This window comes from Salmo trutta, chromosome 16, assembly GCF_901001165.1.
Source record: "Salmo trutta chromosome 16, fSalTru1.1, whole genome shotgun sequence".
Classification (NCBI taxonomy): Eukaryota; Metazoa; Chordata; class Actinopteri; order Salmoniformes; family Salmonidae; genus Salmo; species Salmo trutta.
In genome coordinates, this window is record NC_042972.1 from 37,612,071 (window position 1) to 37,636,817 (window position 24,747).

General features: G+C 41.6%; 1 protein-coding gene across 4 annotated transcripts; it reads right to left on the reverse strand.

Annotated features, from left to right (window-relative positions):
- Positions 1 to 1,772: 1,772 nt before the first annotated feature.
- On the reverse strand, positions 1,773 to 24,542 carry LOC115150712 (RING finger protein 207). Of its 4 annotated transcripts, none has more exons than XM_029694252.1 (19): positions 24,324 to 24,542; positions 24,106 to 24,134; positions 23,540 to 23,730; positions 20,608 to 20,743; positions 20,371 to 20,515; positions 19,214 to 19,295; positions 19,049 to 19,124; positions 8,298 to 8,423; positions 7,743 to 7,789; positions 6,889 to 6,961; positions 6,630 to 6,698; positions 6,464 to 6,532; positions 5,957 to 6,063; positions 3,678 to 3,855; positions 3,364 to 3,549; positions 3,155 to 3,206; positions 2,885 to 3,002; positions 2,689 to 2,781; positions 1,773 to 2,592 (listed from the first exon to the last, which is right to left on the reverse strand). In XM_029694252.1, exons 2-19 carry the CDS (start codon positions 24,115 to 24,117, stop codon positions 2,406 to 2,408), a joined length of 1,947 nt encoding a protein of 648 aa, XP_029550112.1. In that variant the 5' UTR covers positions 24,118 to 24,134; positions 24,324 to 24,542; the 3' UTR covers positions 1,773 to 2,405. The 4 variants fall into 4 exon arrangements, with proteins under 4 accessions (XP_029550112.1, XP_029550114.1, XP_029550113.1 ...); XM_029694254.1 differs by having other exon boundaries at positions 1,773 to 2,556; positions 24,324 to 24,538; XM_029694253.1 differs by lacking the exon at positions 24,324 to 24,542 and adding an exon at positions 24,260 to 24,280.
- Positions 24,543 to 24,747: the final 205 nt, after the last annotated feature.

Sequence of the window (24,747 nt, forward strand, 5' to 3'; positions counted from 1 at the left end):
ATGAAAACACTTAATGAGGGATTCAAAGTATATTGACAGCAGATACTTCCACATACAGTGCCTTCGGAAAGTATTCAGACCCCTTCACTTTTTCTACATTTTGTTAGGTAACAAACAGCCTTATTCAAAAACTTTTTTTTAAATCCTCATCAATCTGCACACATTACCCCATAATGACGAAGCAAAAACAGTTTTTCAGAAAAGTTTTCTAATTTATTAAATAATAAAAAACATCACATTTACAGAAGTATTCAGACCCTGTACTTTGTTGAAGCACCTTTGGCAGCAATTACAGCCTTGAGTCTTGGGTATGACGCTACAGGCTTGGAACACCTGTATTTGGGGAGTTTCTCCCATTTATTTTCTGCAGATCCTCTCAAGCTCTGTCAGGTTGGATGGGGAGCATTGCTGCACAGCTATTTTTCAGGTCTCTCCAGAGATGTTCGATCGGGCTCAAGTCTGGGGTCTGGCTGGGCCCCTCACAGACATTCGGAGACTTGTCCCAAAGCCACTCCTGCGTTGTCTTGGCTGTGTGCTTAGGGTCGTTGTCCTGTTGTAAGGTGAACCTTCGCCCCAGTCTGAGGGCCTGAGCGCTCTGAAGCAGGTTTTCATCAAGGATCTCTCTGTTATCTGCTCCATTCATCTTTGCCTCGATCCTGACTAGTCTTCCTGACGCTGAAAAACACCCCCACAGCATGATGCTGCCACCACCATGCTTCACTGTAGGGATGGTGCCAGGTTTCCTCCAGACGAGATGCTTGGCATTCAGGCCAAAGAGTTCAAGCTTGGTTTCATCAGACCAGAGAATCTTGTTTCTCAAGGTCTGTGAGTCTTTAGTTGCCTTTTGGCAAACACCAAGTGGGCTGTCATGTGCCTTTACCGAGGAGTTACTTCTGTCTGGGCACTCTGCCATAAAGTCCTGATTGGTGGAGTGCTGCAGAGATGGTTGTCCTTCTGGAAGGTTCTCCCATCCCAACAGAGGAACTCTTGAGCTCTGTCAGAGTGACCATTGGGTTCTTGGTCACCTCCCTGACCAAGGCCCTTTTCCCCCGATTGCTCAGTTTGTCCAGGCGGCCACCTCTAGGAAGAGTCTTGTTGGTTTCCAAACTTTTTCCATTTAAGAATAATGGAGGCCACTGTGTTCTTGGGGACCTTCAATGCTGCAGAAATGTTTTTGTACACTTCCCCAGATTTGTGCCTCGACACAATCCTGTCTCTGAGCTCTACGTGCAATTCCTTCAACCTCATGGCTTGGTTTTTGCTCTGAAATGCACTGTCAACTGTGGGACCTTATACAGACAGGTGTGTGTCTTTCCAAATCATGTCCAATCAATTTAATTTAACACAGGTGGACTCCAAGTTGTAGAAATTTCTCAAGGATGATCAATGGGAACAGCATGCACCTGAGCTCAATTTCGAGACTCATAGCAAGGGGTCTGAATACCTATGTAAATAAGGTATTTCTGTTTTTTATACATTTCCAAACGTTTCTAAAAAAGTTTTTCGCTTTGTCATTATGGGGTATTGCGGCTACCATGGCTATGCCCCCATAGCATGGCAATTCCTCCATCCACAGGGCACGAGTGGTCACTGAATGGTTTGATGAGGATGACAACGATGTAAACCATATGCGATGGCCGATTGAACACATGGGAGATTCTGGAGCAGCGCCTGACAACATTTTTGCCATTTGCTTCCCTCACAAAAGCTCGGCTTCACCAATTTGCTGCATATTCTTGGGTAATTTAAGGAAACCACACTGACAATACAAGTTGATGTGCATCATTACATTTGACTGTTGTATTTACTGAGGTCACACCAGCACTATCTATGACCTGAGGATGAGGACCAACAAGCCATAGATCATCAGATACATTCCACTATGTACTGTATATAACTAGTGATCATATGATACAAATACAACCGTTGGTTTTAGAACCATACAATCAACTGAGGAAGCACTCTCCCTCTGTATGTTATTGCAGGTCTAAAACCATGCATTGTTGATTGAGACATGGTAGTCACAGTCACTTCCTCGGCATAAAACTCCAGATCCTCCATCCATTCAGTCCATAATGAGGTGATGCTCTACTGGTCCATCAGATTTATCTTTCCACATTGACAAGTGAGATTGGAGGGGATTCACCGCCCTCTTAGTGAGTCCATTGACTCCAGTTTGTTAGTCATTGAGTCCAGTGAGTGTCAGTGGAGTCCTGTGAGACCTGTTTGTCTAAGGACTCACCTCTGAGCTGATGACAACACCTCCCTGCCAAGAAATGTCACCATGAAATGTCAGGAGCGGCTATCTGAACAGAGGAGAATGTCACATGCTGTCCTTGTCCTGTTGTGTTGAGCTGGAGGCCACACAGGAAACAGGGGGGGAGGGGAAAGTGTAACATTCTGCTTTATAATGGCATCTCATTGTAATTGGCTGTCTGCCTTCCTGGCCAATGGTAGTCATTGGTCTTGATGGAAGCCTCATCAGACTGTATTATAAGGGAGCGGTTGTCCATGTTCCTTTCCCAGTCACTGTCAGTGGGACAGGTGTGGTCTTCACTGCCAAGGAAAACAAAGAGAGGGTACATACAACACCTTCATGATTATAAAATGGAATCTGTCCCAGTTTCCGATCATTATTTATATTCTCTGCAGTATAAAGACTAACCACAGTTATGTGTTGCGAGGTACCTGTGTTGTGCGTCCATGGCAATAGAGGTGTCCTCATAGATTTTCAGCATGGTTTCTGTGCGGTCATCATGAAGCTCTTTGGGCTCCTGAAATCTGGATTGACCAGTATTTTACTTAATTATATATTTGACACTGAATTTCTGTATTTTGTATCGATGGAGTTGTAGTTGGTAAGGGAACCGTATATCATTATTACCTGGGTTCTAGGCGCTCTTTAACCTTGGCGATAGACAGGATGTATGGTCCAATCTGTCGGGCGATGGTGGTCAGGTACAAGTTCTCCTGCTTCAGCTGCTGCAGGTCGTGGAGCTGTGCTAGAATGTGGTCGAACACAAATGCCATGTCAAAGTACAGAACAAAGCACATGCATCACATCCAAAGATGGGATTAGATCATGATGCATGTTACCAAGTCCACATGTACATACATACAACAGATTGATGTTTAGTTTATGGGTAAACCTTACCTTCATAGATCTCCTGCTCATTAGTGACCCTCTGAAAGGTCTCCTCCCAAATCTAAAGGGAAATAATGTTTACTTCCTTTAATAAGGCCAAATCATTCACAAGGCCAAGTCATTCATGTGCACAAAACATAGGATATATTAAAGGATTGATAAGCTGCTTGATCTCCTAAACATATTGCTGCTGTTAGATATGGGGCCTGTGGACGTACCTCTTCAAACAGAGCCCTCATGGTCTCCACAGAGGAGTACTGGGAGGAAATCTGTCCGTCGATGTGCAGGGAGCGGTCCAGGATCTCCCCCATGGTGTCTGTGTTGATAAGGGAGTGGTGTTTGGTCAGGTCCCTGTGTAGCTCCTGTACCTGGTCCTTCATGTTCTGGATCTCAGTCTGGAGGGTCTGTGTCAAACACACACACATATGAATGTACGCACGCACGCACCAACACTGTCACAGACACCCTATCACAAGTGAAGTGGCCAAGTCACTCTACCCATAGTTGTTGTCATTGTGATCATGTCACTCACCCTGTAACTGTTCTCATAGTTGCGGCAGTGCTCAGTGAAGGGTGTGTCGCCCCCCTCTGCCAGGAGGACCTTGGTGCAGATGTAGCGGTGGGAGGTGGACTTTCTCCCCGCGGCCGAGCCCAGGGGCATGTCACTGAGGGACGGGGAGCGGCACGACATGGAGAGGGGGGAATGGCGCCTGAGGTAGGGGAGAGAAAACCACAGGGCATCATTCATTGGGAAGCTTCATCCTAAGTAACAGTTATTTAAGGCTCTAATTATATACTTACATAAAGAATGGATCAGAGAGTAGCTTTTACAGCCTATCTATCCCATTTTATATAAATATACTGTTATGTTCCATATTATATTCAGGTCTTCTCACTGATAATGTTCCAGAGAGAGCGATTCATATTTGAAGCCTGCACCTCAAAACCATATATCAACACAGGCTATTCAGATAATGGCATTCTGAAGGCCATGTTTACAACTAACAATGTAAAACATTTGCTTGTCGAGTTCCAGGTTAGAAAATTACTTTGCTATAAAATTTTGAACAATAGAACCATTGCTTCATATACTGTATTTGCAACAAATGGAAATTATAAATATTGAAGACTACTTGAGTAGCTTTTGAGACCTGGCTGAACTGGAAACATAAAATTCTCCCCGTTTCCAGTGAACTTTAAGACAGAGACAACCAGGACAGACAGACAGCGGGCCCTGACCTGTTTTTCCCTCACTCCTTACCACCACGACTACCACTGGAGTAATAGATAGCTATTCATGTAATACTGTAGACCACTTTAACAGACCTTCCTAACACTCAATACTACAATTTTAACCAAATGTTTGCCATAGTTTACAATTGTACACCATGAATGAGGGAGGGCTATGTATGTTACCAATGAAACTCGGATTAAACTCTGGAATATATAACAGGTGGAAATATCATTAGCCAGTTGGTAAAGACAGATATTCTATAATTACGGAAAAGTTTATCGGCACACAGCTGGAGAAGACATGCAGCTTACCTGGGCTCTGGAATGCTTTCAGTCCTGATTTCTTGCAAGGCACATGCCCTGATACAGCAGTAGAACTATCCCGAGAGTGAGTCTCTGATTGTTTGCTGTGAGTGTCTCTTTCTCACCCTGCCATTTAGTCCTCTGAGCATCCACTTGCTGCCCCCACCACTGATACCAATTTAAGACATTGGCAAAAGCAGTGACATCAGTGGCATGGAACAAATTGGCCCCGCCACTCCTGTGTGCCTAGCTACCAGATGAATCCTGGAGAGTTCTGTGAAATTCTGATAAAAATAGTGCCAGCCTGCTCAGTGCCGTCCCCACCCACTCCGTATCCTACATGGAGGGGCACTGGTTGGGAGGGAGGACTGTCAGTATGTTGGGGGTTTGGGAAAAGGGGGAGTTACAGACCTGTGAACAGTTGGGAGTGATTGATGTGGAAAATTGGTCAGGGAGCATGCGTCCCTTGTGTCCACATGGACAGGGAGAGAGTCTGCATCTGAATGATTTTATGAGAACAAATGGCTCCATTTTGAAAACAAATGAATCTCTATGTCTGTGTCAAATACCTACAACTATAGCTTACACCAACTAGGAATCAAGGCTCTGGAAGGGGACATTTTGATTCTGTTAAAACTCTGGTAACAGCTAAACTCAGTGCAAGCCCAGTCCTTGGATTTGGGTCCAGTCGTCCTCACTGTATCTTATACTTCAGCCAAATACATTCACACCCCAGTATGTGTGTGTATTGAGAGACATACTGTCGTGTGTTAAGGTTTGCTTGGGATCCAGACTGTGTTGTGATATCCAGACAGACACAGAGCCTTGCTGGAAAAAGCTGTTTCCTGGAACCCTGGCTTTGTGCTGGTCACTCTGGCCCAGCCCACTGTTATCACCCGTATTTCTGGCACGGAAAGGACGGGACTAGCGCCCGCTATAACAGGAAGACCGCCACCAAAAAGGTGAGTTACGTAGCCTAAGCATGTCTGTGGCCAGAGCTTACAGGCAGACAGGATAACTGACATAGTGGGGCTCATAATGGCGTCTCCTTCCCTCTCTCTGTGGTTATCACCATCTGCCAGTTGTGCTTCCAAGAATTGTTTATATTATATCTCATCTTTTAATCTAAGGAGATTTTCATATCATCTCATATTTTATATGTGCAAACATTTGGGTCCAGAGATTTGGTCTCATTAAAAAGCCCCACTTGTACACTGAAAGACAGAGATTAGGGAAGAATATTTTGCACAAGAGTTAAAGGCCAAGCAGACTCACAGGGCTGCAATACTAGTTGCTCCGGTAATGGAGGCTGGGCGGCGCTGTCCCAGCAGCAGTAGGGGCTCCAGACAGCGAACAAACTCAACCCTGTAGTCTGTGTTAATCTGAGGGGAGAGAGAGATCATCTGGGTCAGAGCTTGGCTAGCACCTTTCTTTGAAGGAAGAGACAACACATTTACTGTGTGTATAGTATTAAATGCAAATTCACCCTTACAAAAAAAGATTTCAGTCAGTGTGCAGTATAACTGCAGTATGTTGCAAATACTGCGTCCAAAATAACTAAAAAAAATGTACTGCAGTAATTTTGCAGTATAACTGCAGTTACAGTGCAGTTAAACTGCAGTACACTGCAGTTATTCTGCAATTATTGCGTCCAAAATACCACAGTCGACTGCAGTTACTGCACTTTTATTGCAGTTTCAAAACTGCAATATTTTTTTGTAAGGGCAGTGTGGATTGAAGTCACATTGTTTTGTAAGAACAGAGTAGACAAGCCACACTCACTTTGCTGCTTTGCACTGGTCGCAGTTGATGAGGGAGCTTCACAATCCTCCTCAGCCTTTCCATTAGTTGCTGTGGAGGAGAGAGCCACCATGTTTGATGCAAACCTCTGGTTAATTTACCCATTCTATCTTTGATTCTCTTCAGAATATAAAGTGCCAGTACTCACATATCCCATGTCCAGAAACTCAAATTTGTTGGCTGAGCTGAGAAAGGCTGAGCAGGTGACCAGGTGAACCTTGGAGAGGGCATCAGAGAGGTTCAGAGGTCAACCACACTGGAGGGCTCGTGAATAATAAACTGTTCGGTAATAATGAACAATCTATACCACTGTCAAATGTATTTATGGGTATCAACTAGGTAACAACTAGTTATTGGCCTACACTGTTAATTACAGGCCTGGGGATGTAGAGATATGATGATCTAACCTGCAGGGTTGGCAGGAGGGCAGCAAGGTGTGAGAGCTGCTCCTTTAGCGCCTTCTCCTTTTCTTCATGTTGGCTACAAACACACACACATTTCCACTACACATCTATCCCCTTGATGCAAAGGGTTAAGCAATACAGAAACCCATACTTCATGTATCCAGGTCCTTATCTATGTTCTGCTCTTCGTAACAAACACATACACACCGACAGACACTGAGACGGAAACACACAGCTTGCCATAAATAGCCTTTAACTCCCTTCTGGGAATCCAGACAGTCACTGGGCCGCTTCTAGGCAGCGAGCCGAGAAAGATGGAGGACACGGGGCACAAAAATCTCAATGAAGATCTCTACACAATGCAACCTGATACACTCTCTCCCATACAGACTTCAGAGGCAGTAATGTTGCAGTCCAATGGCCCTCAGGATCTAGCTTCCTGCTCCACTAGTTGTAATGGACTGCTACCAGAGAGTAAATATCAATACCAGAGGTTATCTACACATTTTCATTGATTAAATGTAACCATGAACTGCAGCTGTGGACATGGAACGATGAGTAGTTGTGTTGAAGCAGTCCTCACTCTGTTTGCCTAGTCATTGTTGTTTGTATTGTTTACTGTGAAGTCTATCTCATGGGGCCAAATAGAAACAAGCCTACAAACAGGGTGTGAACGAAATAATCGCTGCAATACATTCGTATTGGTAAAAAAGATTTTCTAACTATGTACAACTTGACAATGTAAAGCACATTGAGACCTAGGGGAAATTGCTAAATTCAATCCATGCCTATCAGATTTCCTATCCATAGTTTTTCTGGCATCAAAGCAACAGTTTCATAGCAAAGTAATGTAGTACCTTTGAGCCGCTCGCAACAGAATGTTCTTCCTCTCAGCCAGTCTTTCCTGTCAGTTGAGAGCAGAGAAAAAGTTAACCACAAGGAAAATGGATATGGAAACGTCTGCTAGTAGTCGGTCTACTGTGAAAAAGACTGTTGGCCTTGTTTGCCACCCTCCATTTTTGAAAATAACTGTCTGGGGATTTAACTTCTGATTCATTTCCTCTAAAATATAGTTTTGTGGTACACATTGTCTTGTAATTGTACCAGTATGGGTTTGGTCCATTCATAGAGTTTTTGTTGAGAGCTGAAGACCCTTGCAAACTTTTAACAAAAAGAGCAAGAGAGTCACCCAGTGGTGAGGCACCATCATAGCATCTTCAAAGTTATATATTCCATGTAAAGGGCATATCACATATTCAAATGTGGAATCATATTTATTGTTTCACTATTGTTGCACTTAGTTAAACTCACAATAGTTAAACTCACAATGTTTATTTAATACATTCAAATCTCAATAACAACAATGTTTTTTCTTCAGGTGACCTGAAAAGAGTCCTGTAGTGATGTCTTACCTGCATACTGGTGAAGATGTTACAGATTGCATTCTCCTCTTCCTCCATATTGGAGCCCACCTCCCCTATCATGGCCCTCAGCATGATAATAGCCTCACGGGCCGATGTCTGCAGCTCCTTCACTGCCTACAGAGAAAGCAAGGCTCACACATGGTCATGGTATATATTCTCACTCACCTGTAGCTAAACCACACACATGATCATATGCTTTATCTCAAACTCAAGACCCACCCGGTATCTTTTCAAAATCGACAACATAAGCATCCTATATTATGTCAAGTAAAATACAGCATGGAAACAGAGTTGCCGAGGGAGATTCATACTAGGCCATGGAGTCGTGAGTGCGTTAGGGGAGAGTGGGGTATGTTGAGCCACCCTTGTTTATATGTGACCATACACAAAATGTATAATTTTACCAAATATTTAGGAAGAGGTCATCATTTCATGGAGTCTGTGAAGGAAGAAACCACATTGAAAAAGTGGTAAGCAAACTTAGGTCCCCAAAAATGTATTTTCACCATGTCAAATGAGATTTCATGATGCTTGTATCTAAACCAAAGTAGATAATTTAAAGATTGTTGTATATATCAGTTGGGGACTTGGGTTCTCTAAAAGCTTCAATATAAGGTCCTAAACCTAGCATGCTGTAGCTGTGTGGGCTAATATAAACTCAGCAAAAAAAGAAATGTCCCTTTTTCAGGACCCTGTCTTTCAAAGATAATTCGTAAAAATCCAAATAACTTCACAGATCTTCATTGTAAAGGGTTTAAACATTGTTTCCAATGCTTGTTCAATGAACCATAAACAATTAATGAACATGCAGCTGTGGAACGGTCGTTAAGACACTAACAGTTTACAGACGGTAGGCAATTAAGGTCACAGTTATGAAAACTTAGGTCACTAAAGAAGCCTTTCTACCGACTCTGAAAAACACCAAAAGAAAGATGCCCAGGGTCCCTGCTCATCTGCATGAACGTGCCTTAGGCATGCTGCAAGGAGGCATGAGGACTGCAGATGTGGCCATGGCAATAAATTGCAATGTTCGTACTGAGGCGCCTAAGACAGTGCTACAGGGAGACAGGACGGACAGCTGATCGCCCTCGCAGTGGCAGACCACGTGTAACAACACCTTCACAAGATCGGTACATCCGAACATCACACCTACGGGACAGGTACAGGATGGCAACAACAACTGCCCGAGTTACACCATCAGTGCTCAGACTGTCCACAATAGGCTGAGAGAGGCTGGACTGAGGCTTGTAGGCCTGTTGTAAGGCAGGTCCTGCCCAGACATCACCAGCAACAACGTCGCCTATGGGCACAAACCCACCATCGCTGGACCACACAGGACTGGCAAAAAGTGCTCTTCACTGACGAGTCGCGGTTTTGTCTCACCAGGGTTGATGGTCAGATTTGCGTTTGAGCGTTACACCGAGGCCTGTACTCTGGAGCGGGATCGATTTGGAGGTGGAGGGTCCGTCATGGTCTGGGGTGGTGTGTCACAGTATCATCGGACTGAGCTTGTTGTCATTGCAGGCAATCTCAACACTGTGCGTTACAGGGAAGACATCCTCCTCCCTCATGTGGTACCCTTTCTGCAGGCTCATCCTGACATGACCCTCCAGCATGACAATGCCACCAGCCATACTGCTCGTTCTGTGCGTGATTTCCTGCAAGACAGGAATGTCAGTGTTCTGCCATGGCCACCGAAGAGCCCGGATCTCAATCCCATTGAGCACGTCTGGGACCTGTTGGATCGGAGGGTGAGGGCTAGGGCCATTCCCCCCAGAAATGTCCGGGAACTTGCAGGTGCCTTGGTGGAAGAGTGGGGCAACATCTCACAGCAAGAACTGGCAAATCTGGTGCAGTCCATGAGGAGATGCATTGTAGTACTTAATGCAGCTGGTGGCCACACCAGACACTGACTGTTACTTTTGATTTTGACCCCCCCCTTGTTCAGGGACACATTATTCAATTTCTGTTAGCCACATGTCTGTGGAACATATTCAGTTTATGTCTCAGTTGTTGAATCTTGTTATGTTCATACAAATATTTACACGTTAAGTTTGCTGAAAATAAATGCAGTTGTTACTGAGAGGACGTTTCTTTTTTGCTGAGTTTAGATTTTTTTTTTTGCCTTGGCATAAGTTGAGCCTATGGCAATTTGAGCTAATTGAAGTGTTTTCTTCCCAGGCGTAATGCAAGGCATTTACACTGGCATATGACGTAACAACAAGGCCTATTGATGAGAGTGTAAAAAAGGACAAAGGGTTTGTTAGGTGTTAAGCCTGTGTTAAAATTATTAAATGACAAATAGCTATTGTGATTGTGTTGAATTGTGTTTGAATGGGTTTAAAATGTAGTGGTAATATTTCATTCAATACAGCAATTTGTAGGGGGCTTATTGCCGCGTTCATGCGCTAGATGGAACTATGAAACAGAAATTTCTGACTTGCTAACTGGTTGTAGTTATACCTGTGCCGATACATGTGCCACGTTCAACCAGTTAGCAAGTTGGAAATTTCGGACTTTCCTAGTTCCTACTAGTTTCTGAACGCAGCATAATTTACCCTGTCCCGCAGCTCAATTTACCTCATACCCGGGGTAAGTTGTGTCAAGAGACCACTTTTTTTTTGGGACAAGCTATGTTTTAAAAACTTTAATGTTTACATTAATTCTGATTATTTCCAGGCATACAGCACATCCTGACATATATGCAGATACACTATATATACACAAATTAGTGGAATTGGCTACTTTAGCCACACCAGTTGCTGACAGGTGTAAAGAATCGAGCACTAGTAAAATCGTTCCGTTGTAATGTAATAGTTTCTACAGTGCTGCTAGTCGGTAGAGGTTGGCTATTATACAAAAGCAACTTTGTAGCTAGCTAACATAACAACACTAATCAAGACGTTCCTTTGTAACGTATTTAGTTTCTACAATGCTGCTCGTCGGTAATAGTTGGCTGGGTATGGAACAATGGCGTCGCGGGGGACGGAAATAGCTGGCTAGCTAACCTAGCTATTACTAAACTACACAATTATCAAGCTAAGACAAAGACAGCTATGTAGCTAGCTAGCTAACACTGCACTAGTCAAATCGTTCCGTTGTAATGTATTAGTAATTACAGCGCTGCTAGTCGGTAGCGGTTGGCTAGCTAGCAGTGTTGACTAGCTAGCAGGCAGCAGACTCCAATGCTTCCCACAGTATTATTAGTTAGATGACTCAAAGATTTGGACCGTATTTTACTTTTTAGTTTTTTAGACCTCTCTTATTTAGCTAGATAATGTGATGAACGTACGTCAGTTAAGCAATATCACATGAGAGGGAGTGCTGAATATCTTTTCTGAGACTCACTTAGATAATTCATTTGATGATACATCAGTTGCAATACAAGGATATAACATTTATAGAAGAGACAGAAATGCTTATGGGGGAGGTGTTGCTGTATATATTCAGAGCCATATCCCTGTAATCCTTAGAGAAGATCTTATGTCAAGTGTTATTGAAGTGTTGTGGTTGCAGGTTCACTTGGCACATCTAAAGCCTTTTCTTTTGGGGTGTTGCTGTAGGCCACCAAGTGCTAACAGTCAGTATCTAAATAATATGTGTGAAACACTTGATAGTGTATGTGATGTAAACAGAGAAGGTCTACTTTCTTGGGGACCTGAATATTGACTGGTTTTCATCAAGCTGTCCACTCAAGAGGAAGCTTCTTACTGTAACCAGTGCCTGTAATCTGGTTCAGGTTATTAACCAACCTACCAGGGTGTTTACAAACACTACAGGAACAAGATCATCCACATGTATCGATCACATTTTTACTAATGCTGTAGAACTTTGTTCTAAAGCTATATCCGTACCCACTGGATGCAGTGATCACAATATAGTGGCTATATCCAGGAAAGCCAAAGTTCCAACAGCTGGGCATAAAATGGTGTATAAGAGATCATACAAAAGATTTTGCTGTGACTCTTATGTTGATGATGTTAAAAATATTTGTTGGTCTGATGTGATTAATGAGGAGCATCCAGACGCTGCACTTGATGAAATTGCTTCTTCCAATTATTGATAAACATGCACCTGTTAAGAAACTGACTGTTAGTACTGATAAGGCTCCATGGATTGATGAGGAATTGAAAAACTGTTTGGTTGAAAGAGATGGGGCAAAGGGAGTGGCTAATAAGTCTGGCTGGACATCTCACTGGCTTACTTACTGCAAATTTAGAAATGATGTGACTAAACTCAACAAAAAGAAGAATAAACTTTATTATGAAGATAAGCTCAATGATATAAAGAATGATGGAAGAAAACTTGAGTAAATTAAATTATGGACAGAAAGACATTCAAATCCATCTTTCATCAAATCAGATGGCTTATTCATCACAAAACCATTTGATGTTGCCAATTATTTTAATGATTATTTCATTGTCAAAGTGGGCAAACGTAGGCAGGAAATGCCCACGACAAACAGTGAGCAATTATATTCATGCATAAAAAAAACTAATAATGAAAGAAAAGCAGTGCAAGTATGAATTTTGTAAAGTTAGTGTGGGAGAGGTGGAAAAATTATTCTTAACGATCAATAATGACAAACCTCCTGGCATTGACAATTTAGATGGAAAGCTACTGAGGATGGTAGCTGACTCTATAGCCACTCCTATCTGTCATATCTTTATTCTGAGCCTAGAGGAAAGTCTTTGTCCTTAGGCCTGTAGGGAATCCAAAGTAATTCCGCTACCCAAGAGCGGTAAAGCGGCCTTTACTGGTTCTAACAGCAGACCTATAAGCTTGCTGCCAGCTCTTAGCAAACTGTTGGAAGAAATTGTGTTTGATCAAATACAATGCTATTTTTCTGTAAAACAAATTAACAACAGACTTTCGGCATGCTTATAGAGATGGGCACTCAACATGTACTACACTGACACAAATGACTGATGATTGGTTAAAGGAATTGATAATAAGAAGATTATGGGAGCTGTACTGTTAGATTTCAGTGCAGCCTTTGATATCATTGACCATAACCTGTTGTTGAAAAAACTTAAGTGCTATGGCTTTCAACCGCTGCCATATTGTGGATTCAGAGCTATCTATCTAATATAACTCAAAGGGTTTTCTTTAATGGAAGCGTCTCTAATGTCAAACATGTAAAGTGTGGTGTACCGCAGGGCAGCTCTCTAGGCCCTCTACTCTTTTCTATTTTTACCAATGACCTGCCACTGGCATTAAACAAAGCATGTTTGTCCATGTATACTGATGATTCAACCATATATGCATCATCAACCACAACTAATGAAGTCACTGAAACCCTTAACAAAGAGTTGCAGTCTGTTTTGGAATGGGTGGACAGTAATAAACTGGTCCTGAATATCTCTTAAACTAAGAGCATTGTATTTGGTACAAATCATTCCTTAAGTGCTAGACCTCAGCTGAATCTGGTAATGAATGGTGTGGCTGTTGAACAAGTTGAGGAGACTAAATTACTTGGCGTTACCTTACATTGTAAACTGTCACGGTCAAAACATATAGACTCAATGGTTGCAAATATGGTAATAAAGAGATGCTCTGCTTTTTTGATATCACACTCCAAAAAGCAAGTTCTGCAGGCTCTAGTTTAGTCTAATCTTGATTATTGTCCAGTTGTGTGGTTCAGTGCGGCAGGAAAGACCTAGTTAAGCTGCAGCTGGCCCAGAACAGAGCGGCACATTTAGCTCTTAATTGTAATCAGAGGGCTGATATAAATACTATGCATGCCAGTCTCTCTTGGCTAAGAGTTGAGGAGAGACTGACTGCATCACTTCTTCTTTTTATAAGAAACATTAATGTGTTGAAAATCCCAAATTGTTTGCATAGTCAACTTACACACAGCTCTGACACACACACTTACCCCAACAGACATGGCACCAGGGGTCTTTTCATAGTCCCCAAATCCAGAACAAATTCAAGAAAACGTACAGTATTATATAGAGCCCTTATTGCATGGAACTTCCTTCCATCACATATTGCTCAAATAAACAGCAAACTTGGTTTCAAAAAACAGATAAAGCAACACCTCGCAGCACAACGCCTCTCCCCTATTTGACCTAGATAGTTTGTGTGTATACATTGATATGTAGGCTATGTGTGCCTTTTTAAAAATGTATGTAGTTCTGTCCTTGAGCTGTTGTTATCTAGTGATGTTTTGTATTATGTCATTCTGTAATATGTTTCATGTTTTGTGTGGACCCCAGGAAGAGTAGTTGCTGCTTTTGCAACAGCTAATGGGGATCCTAATAAAATGCCAACGTGGCACCGTCATAGGATGCCGCCTTTCCAACAAGTCAGTTCGTCAGATTTCTGCCCTGCTAGAGTTGCCCCTGTCAACAGTAAGTGCTGTTTTTGTGAAGTGGAAATGTCTAAGAGCAACAATGGCTAAAATGCAAAGTGGTAAGCCACACTAGCTCACAGAACGGGACCGCGGAAAAATCATCTGTCCTCGGTTTCAACACTCACTACCGAGTTTCAATCTGTCTCTGAAGCAACGTCAGCAGAAGAACTGTTCGTCGGGAGCTTCGTGAAATGGGTTTCCATGGCCGAGCAGCCGCACACAAGAGTAAGATCATTATGCACAATGCCAAGCGTCAGCTGGAGTGTTGTGAAGCTCGCCGCCATTGAACTCTGGAGCAGTGGAAACTCATTCTCTGGAGTGATGAATCACACTTCACCATCTGGCAGTCCGACGGACAAATCTGGGTTTGGCAGATGCCAGGAGAAACGCTACCTGCCCTAATGCATAGTGCCAACTGTAAAGTTTGGTGGAGGAAGAATAATGGTCTGGGACTGTTTTCTTGGTTTGGGCTAGGCGCCTGAGTTCCAGTGAAGGGAAATCTTAACACTACAGCATTCTAGACTATTCACTGCTTCCAACTTTGTGGCAAAAGTTTGGGGAAGGCCCTTTCCTGTTTTAGCATGACAATGCCCCTGTGTACAAAGTGAGGTCCATACAGAAATGGTTTGTCGAGGTTGATGTGGAAGAACTTGACTGGCCTGCACTGAGCCCTGACCTCAATCCCATCAAACACCTTTGGGATGAATGGAAGGTAGACTGCGAGCCAGGCCTAATCGCCCAACATCAGTGTCCAACATCCGTGCCCGACCTCACTAATGCTCTTGTGGCTGAATGGAAGCAAGTCCCCGCAGCAATGTTCCAACATTTAGTGGAAAGCCTTCCCAGAAGAGTGGAGGCTGTTATAGCAGCAAAGGGGGGACCAACTCCATATTACTGGCCATGATTTTGGAATGAGATGTTCGACGAGCAGGTGTCCACATACTTTTGGTCATGTAGTGTATCTTTGTTAGATGATGCTGAATGTAAAAAATGGCTCAATTTCTCCCCTACAGAGGAAAACTGCGATTTTCAGAGGTGGTGACTGTGACATATCAATGTAATCCCAGCTAGCGCACATTGGTCTTGTTTGAACATATGGAATATAACATATAGTCTTCTATTCTCAATCCATGGAATTAGTCCACTGTGCCACCAGGATGGAGCTAGCATACTGTACTTTTTTTACACATACAAAGCTGTTCATTTCAGTCTATCCAAATAGACCCCATTTCAAAGGAAACAAGCACTCATTAAGATCAGGTGTGGTCAATTAGTGACTGCAGCCAACACACATGAACACACTTAAGATTGTTTTTAGGGAACATTTTCTTCACGTTCTCAGAATGGAATGTATGTTTTTAAAGAGTAACTCTCACCCCCAATTTCAGCCATTGCCCAATACCTTTAAATAAAATAAAAAATGCATTCTGGTGAGAAGTTGTGGGTGGGGGAAATTGCTTATAAATATTCATTTTGGGGGTGGGTAAATCTAGTTGTACCTGATCCCAACACTTTATCACTAAAGCACAGTTATGTGCATTGCATACAAATACGGCTCTGGACAGTTAGCTCACAGTGGCACAACGCCGAGTTCCTGACATCTATTGCCACTTGCAGGGTGTAAATTTGAATACCCCCCCCCCAATAAAATGTAAATGTGGGCTCACATTTATTGCGGTATTGTGTTGGGAAGAGAAGTGCAAACATCACCTTGCAAATGAAGGATTAGGGGCTCAATTCAATCCAATCCTCATTGCAGTATTTACAAAGGAACTATTTTTCCAGTGGTCAAAGTAACACAGACTGGTCTTGGGAACTGCATAAAAACCTACAACTACTACAGTACCAGGGCGACCCCTCTCACAGGTATGTTTTCACTTTTCAGAATTAGAAGTGTGTAGGCACGGGATGAATATTGTAAATTACATTATTAAAAATAAAAGACAACTGCTCCATGTGGGATTAGAACTCATAACGACTAAATATGAGCCAACTGTTTTAGCAGACTGCGCCACCAATCAGACATTATGGTAGTGAAAATATAAAAATAATTGACAAGAATAGCATTCATCTATTTCTTGTTTTGATCGATGTAGCTACGAATATAAACGTATAATTCAGATAGCCTACATGTTTTATTTTTCTTTGTAAAAGCACATAGATGTGTATGAAAAGATAAGCAAAAACTGTCAAAAAACATAAATGTGTCTTACTGCCTTTTGAATTTTGTGTAACGTCAGTAGTCAAGTCAAGGAAGCATCATGCAAAATATATCGGCAAACTCCACTGAGAGTACCAATACCATTGCCAAATAAGGCGCGCTGTCACCTGCTTTTATAGTAAGCCTTGAGGTGGTACCACCCAGAGCATCTAGAAGGGAGTGGATTTCATACAGAACCCCTCCCTTGAGATAACGTAGAGGTAGGTACCTTCTCAAGGTGCCTCTACATCACAATTTCAATGGTAAAGTTGAACCACTATAGGGGCAAAAACAGCTAGATTTACTACTAATTTACTACTAATAGACAAAATAAATATATACAAACTGTCAAAATGAAGACCAGAATTTACGTGTTTCACGATAACTAATCCTAAAACATCTGGGTTTCGATGTAAAAAAAAAAAAAAAAAATCATGAAAGTTACTCTTTAAATAACATTCTTAGAACGTTCTCTGAATGTTACTAAAGTTTTCTTGACGTTTTTCTTGAACTTTTCTTAACGTTTTCAGAACAATTTGAGAACATTAGCTTGAATAGAACCATGAGGAAACCTGTAGGAAACATTATGCTGAAGTACTGAACTATTTGAGAACATTCCCAATGTCAAACCAGTTTGAGAACATTCCAAGAGCATTACCAAAATTGAAAGACCATGTTTGAACTTTTAGGAAACGTTCTGTTATTAAAGTAATGAAATTCTAAGAAAATAATGTTTTTTTGTCAAATTCCTTAAATGTGCTGAGAATGTTCCAAAACCAAGCAACTATCCTGCACCAATCCCAGAAAGTTGTGGAAGGTTGTATGCAAAATAACCATAGGACAACCACGCTCTCACCAAGCTCTTAGAAACATGTAGTTCTCAGAATGTACACAGGCATTGAGCATGTTGCTCTACAAAGGAGAGTAGGTAACATCGATATCCTAGTACTACGGAGGGATGCCTGCTGGATATCCTGTTTAAAAACATTGACCTCTAGTGGTCTGAATATTGACTTTGATTTCAGCAGTGGTGGGAAAAGTACCCAGTTGTGATACTTGAGTAAAAGTATAGATACCTTAATAGAAAGTTACTAAAGTAAAAGTTAGTCAGCCAGTAAAATACTACTTGAGTAAAAGTCTAAAAGTATTTGAATTTAAATATACTTAAGTATAAAAAATAAATGGAATTGCTAAAATAAACTTAAGTACCAAAAGTAAAAGTATAAATAATTTCAAATTCCTTATATTAAGCAAAGCAGGTGACATTTTCTTGTTTTTAAATTGTACAGATAGCCAGGGGCACACTCCAACACTCAGACATAATTTACAAATTATGCATTTGTGTTTAGTGAGTCCGCCAGATCAGAGGCAGTAGGGATGCCCACGTGTTCTCTTGATAAGTGTGTGAATTGGACAATTTTCCTGTCCTGCTAAGCGTTCAAAATTTAACAAGTACTTTTGCATGTGAGGGAAAATGTATAGAAGAAAAAGTACATTATTTTCTTTAGGAATGTAGTGAAGTAAAAGTAAAAGTTGTCAAAAAAATTAATAGAAAAGCAAAGTACAGATACCCCAACAAACTACTTAAGTAAAAATACTTCAAAGTACTACTTAAGTACTTTACACCACTGGATCACAGGCCCTTCTAATGAACAATTATATTTTCTATGAACAAGTCTTATAAATGAATATATTATTTCTACAGCTTATCCACATACATCCAATATGTTCCCCTGTTGATGCTTATTATGCATTATGGTTGAACCAAAATATTACATGTAACAAAAATTGAATGAAATTAGAAACAATATATATGTGAAATTCAATGAAACAATCATGTATGCTGATGATAATCGTATGCTAATGATAACAATAGCCTAATATATTCAATATGCTGTAAACTATTGTCTTTTAACAGTTTCACAAAAATAATTCTAATTAACCTGATAATTATGACACACCCCTCACTATTGTAATTGGTTGCACTAATTGCACTGTTTTGTCTACATAACCTGGTTCAAGCATTCATGATATTACCTTGAAGAAGGCACAGTGATGCCGAGACGTTGGTGGTTTACCCAATAAATACCTGGAGTTTAAACAGAGTGTGCAACTCTCGTTGTTTTTATAGCTGGGATAACACACAATGTATCTAGGGAACAAAAGTCACAATTCACCTACCAGCACTGCCTGGTCTAGTATCTCACAGCCTTGCATGTATGCTGTCTCAATATCGATGCAGTGTATCCGGCTCTCTCTGTGGAATTTAGCAGAAACATCAATTAGCTTTACTCACAGCGTTCCTGTCTGAATCTGTGGCGTCGCTGTAGTACGAGCTTCACTCACACTTGCATGTCTCTGAAACACTTGATGCAGAGCATCGACTTCTTCTCTGTGGAGAACATGATGTAGGGCTCATCGTGGAGAGCTGTGGAGACAAACGTTATGTTAGACCATCACTATCACATCACTGTTTCCTCACAATAAGATAATCATCCCATGAACATGTTGACAATTGTGTCAATAGGTTAGGTAACACTTAATTACACATTCACTTGATGAAGGTTATTCTACATGTGTGACAAATGATGTTATTATTACAGATTATCTTGTTCCACTATATAACTGTTTTGTAATTACACATTTGAAAGTCACCTGTGAATTACCATGTTAATAACTCAAACCAACATCTGATCTTGGTACATGTAACTACAAGGTTCCACTACCATTGAATACAGATGTAAGGCCTGGGTTGATAGATAGGCCTGGGTTGATAGATAGGCCTGGGTTGATAGATAGGCCTGGGTTGATAGATAGGCTAGGACCTGGTAACAACAATTGTAACAAGGCACATTAACTACTGGCCATTTTCAATTAGTTTATTTCTATGTTATAACCTGGCACAAAGGCTATACTGAATCAAGTGTAATGTAAGAACATTGTAGTTACATAGAATATACTTGTAGTTATCGTGTACCTACCCAGGAGCAAGCAACTGAATGTAAAGTGTAGCCCAGTAGGGTATAATCTTTATAGTTACTATGCAGTTACAATGTAATAACCTTTGCAGACAATAGGCTAACCAAGATAAATTAGAACATTAGGATTAACCCTTTTACTTACATTGTACTTACAATGTAACAATCTTTAACAACCAACTCTTTAATTACAATGTTGTTGCAAGGGATATACATGTATTTACAATGCACATACCCAGGAGCAAGCAACTTAATGTAAAGTGTAATTACACAGTTCTTTCTCAAAGATTGTTACATTGTACAATGTAACTAAAAGGGTTAAACCTAATGTTATCTTGTCTCTTAATTTCTCCTGGTTAGCCTAGTAAAATCTGTTGTTAACAGTTATTACTGTGTTCGTTACGTAGTATTAGGGGAAACTTAATGTAAAGTGTCACCATAGGTTATTATTAGATAACAATGTAATTATAGCTAGAAGCCGCTGAGCACTTGTTGTAGAGTGAACATAATACAGGTGATACTCACAGCACATCCGGTGGCACACTTTGGTGCGTTTGGCCAGGAACACAATCTCATGGTGGGAGAACATCTTGGCCTTGTGTGTGGAATCCCTGCAAGCTCCACACAGGGGCTGGCTACACGTGTTACAGTAGTACATTGGCCCTGTGTCCTATAACACACACACACAATATGATCCATGATAATAAATGCTCTCTATTAAGATCTATAGCATTTGTTAGAGTTATTTCTGTTGTGAGGTACCTGTTTGTTGCTCTGCTGGTCACAGTTGGCGCACTGGACTGTCTCTTCACAGTCATCAGTAGAGTTATCAACCAGGAACTTCAGCAGACGGTCCTCTGGTGGGAGTGCATTCATTCCTTTCACAACTGATGGGTATCTGTGACACAGATGGATCCAGCAACAAAAGCACAGTAAAAATGTTTTATACAGTGCTTCATTCAAATTTTAGTTTCTCGCTACACTGATCATAAAAAAGTAGTGAGTTGCATTCCCAAGGCTCTCCAGCAGATGGTGCAACATATCTAATCGCAGAAGCTTTGCTAACATATTCTGAATTCAGTACGTGGCAGTACTTTTTTACTACAGGTAAGACAAATGGCATGTCATAAACATGTCAAACAATAATTAATTTTAGAGTTTAAGTATGCAACCTCTAACATTGACCTGGTTCTAGCAGTATTACAGGGGTGACCAGGGATGTTCTCTTGATAGGTGTGAATTAGATCATTTTCCTGTCCAGCTAAGCATTAAAAATGTAATGAGTACTTTTGGGTGTGAGGGAAAATGTACGGAGTAAATAGTACATAATTTTCTTTAAGAATGTAGTGAAGTAAAAGTTGTCCAACATAGTAATAGTAAAGTACAGATGCCCCAAAAAAGTAATTTTACTTAAGTACTTTACACCACTGCCATCCACTCACTCAAGAACCATGTAATCTCGGGAATTTGCTACACTGCTATTAGTAGCACACAATAGACCCTGTTGCTATGCAAACTAAATAAACATTGGCGAGGAGGAAAGAGAATCCTACTGCCTCTGATCTGGCGGACTCACTAAACACATGCTTCATTTGTAAATGATGTCAGAGAGTTGTGCCCCTGGCTATCCGTAAATAAAAATAGGAAAAGTGGCCATTTGGTTTGCTTAATATAAGGAATTTGAAATGATTTATACTTGTACTTTTACTTTTGATACGTAAGTATATTTGAGCAATTACATTTACTTTTGATACTTAGGTATATTTAAAACCAAATACTTCTAGACTTTTACTCAAGTAGCATTTTACTGGGTGACTTTTACTTGAGTAATTTACTATTAAGGTATCTTTACGTTTACTCAACTATGACAATTATGTACTTTTCCCACCACTGATGGTTGGTAGTACTGATGAAAATAGCAACAAACAGCACTTCCGTATTGCCCATGCACAGGCCACAGGGCCAGGCGGACCTGCAGGGAGAGAGTGTGCCCACTGGGTTATCTCCCCTCGGAACACACTTCACTCTAGTAGCCTACTACACAATGGTCCACTCCATAGATCCATCTGCTCACTCCTGTAAGCTCTTCAATACCTGGAATGAGGAGAACTCTGATATAAATGATGCCTGGTCGAGAGCCACAGGGAGCCATTTTTAAATAGGGAAACCACCCCATAGCAGTCGTACTCGTACCAACTGTTTTATTTAACTTATCATCTTGCATGATCGGATGTGATCCAGTGTTTGGTTTCATCCCAGATATGTAATCACAGAGCACACAAGGAGACCTCAGGTTCTGGGGGGACAATGCAACTGCAGAACAAAGCAGCAACCATAGCAGTTGTGGGCTCGGGCAGGCAGGGCAACAAAGCCCCTCTGGACCACTAGAGATCTACAGGGACAGATTTAGCTGTAGGCTTTGATACTATCAGAACCCGCAGAAGCAATAATCTTACAGCTAGTTGTAAGATAATTTTACAGTCTGATGACCTGTGGTCATCCCCTTTCTCACCTACAAAGAAAATCCAACTTAACCCAGGAGGTTTCAAAATTACCCAATGTCAGAGGAACGATTTGGACAGAAATGATTTCAGCAATCTACTGTTTGTTTGTTTGGCATCACGTTGGGGAGTTGATCAGGGGACCTCGGGATGTATTCAGGAAATGGACTGAAATGACTGATCATGTCAGCTGCATACTGTCCCACTGGGCACAGATGACAATTCAACATCTACTCCACATTGTTTCAATGTAATTTCAAACAACATTGATTCAACCAGTGTGTGCACATTGGGGTATCTGTACGATGCAGTGTATCAGTTTGGCTGTAACATCATCCCCAATGTGTTGCTCATCACTACTTGATCCAGTGATCTAAATGGGGTTGCCACCACTTCTTTGTGTATCTGCTTGTGTTTTCGGGTTTGAAGATAATCAAAGACAAGTGATAAGTTCATATGCTGAAAACTCTCTTTAGTGATAGAAAAGGCCCAATCTAAGATTAGTTTTATTTCCAGTATAATCTTTTTCCTGGAGAAGTTTTGTTCCACATAGCCGTGTGCTCTTTGATCAGTGAGAGCTAATCCAGAGGGCCTTTAGGTAATACTGTTGGCCATGACTCATTCTCCAGTAGGGGATAAAATGGATAGGGCACTGTGAGGTCACATTTAATTGCCCTGAGCTCCCGGCTCCATTGCCAAGATGCCTGTGTAGTGTGACTACATGGTGGCCTTAACATGGTGCTAACTCAGAGCCAGGGCTGACCCTGCAGCTGTCCCAGCCGCTCAAACCATCCTGCCCTGGTCGGGCTGGACCAGGTCACTCTGAGCCATAGTCCTTAGCAGACTGCTTGACTTTCATCCACTAAGGCTGGTATTGATTGTAAGGATAGGCGAGTCCCTGTCCATTCATGTGTAGATCAGAGTTGGCTGTGCAGTATGCATGCTTTAAGCGCCCTGTAGAACTGGAGAGTTACACAGATTCTTAAAGGGATTCCTCCTATTTCATTGCCAAGACTGAGATGCAATGCCTTATACTCAAACCCAATGTTTAAACAAGTAACTGTAGGTCACCACAAAGGTACAAATGTGGTTGGGGGCATTTAGGTAGTCTTGGACTAACAATAGTGTCAAATTAAATGCACAGCTTGTGTATTCAGAAAGCATCTTTCAGTAAGTTAAGTTCAGTCCCTTACCCGCAGAGGGGGCAGTTGAGACGGCTTTCATTGGCTCTGCCTTGTAGGCAGCGCGCACAGAAGATGTGGTAACAGTCTAAGAGGCATGGGTGCTGGTACTGCTCATGGCACAGGTGACAAAACAGGGGATGGACATTGGCACAGTCCACTCCACACAGATTATCCAAAGGAGAGAGGACACCCCCTGCCATCTACAAAGAGAGTGTAGTGACAGTGAATCCCTTTTTCTTTTTTTTCTTTTTTTTTACTAAACTGACATTTTAAAATCAGCTACGATGTAAGTAGGACATCATGTTTGACTTCACATATAGAGTTTGAGATCAAATAGATAATTTTCAAATGGAATAATGTGATGCAGAGCTAGCCTGGGTACCAGCCACTTTCTGCTAACATTCCACTCCTTGTACCCCGTGTCAATGCCAATGACTCGGAGTACAAGGAGTGGAACTGGAATATTAGCATTAACACACTGGTACCCAGGCTAATGCAGTACATAATACTCCCATAACTTTAGTCTAATTTAGTTGGAACAGTTAGGTTAGAGATAACTTCCCTCTTTCACTTACCTTGCCAGCCATGGTAGAAGTCCTCAGTGCTGTGATGAAAAAACACACGATGTCACATGAAAGTTCTATTGTTTTGTCATATTAGTACTTCTATTGTAGCCTACTGCTCTATATGTCCAACCAAACACAAGGCACCCCCAACAGAAGAGCTCACTGTAAAAGTGTAGTGGATGGAGTCTGTTCCTACATATGGACAGCACGGAGCGCTACTGTCTTACCTTTCAGTGGTACTATCAACTACCCCCAGCAGGAATGACAGCAATGCAGAAACTCTTCTGGAGTGGCCTGGTTGAGCCCTGACGCCAGGCAGCTGACTGCTCCCCTAGCCAGCAGCCATTCTGCTCACAGAGTGGGGGACTGGGGATGGGCCAACGGTGCAACCATACTGTCACAGATGACAAAAGGGAAATTGGATATTGTTGCCATGTCAGCAGGGGACAAATCCCCCCAATATAGAATATTCTCCCCTTAGTTAACCAGGAATCAGGGATTGAATGGGTATCACCACCAACCCCTATGCTGCAGTCTCAGAAATATTGATATGAGGGCAGGCTTTTTGACTCAATTGTAGAGAAGCTATTTTCTTTTTGGCAACAACAGGATTTAGAGGATACCTGTAGCCTACATATGCCTGTTGAAGTT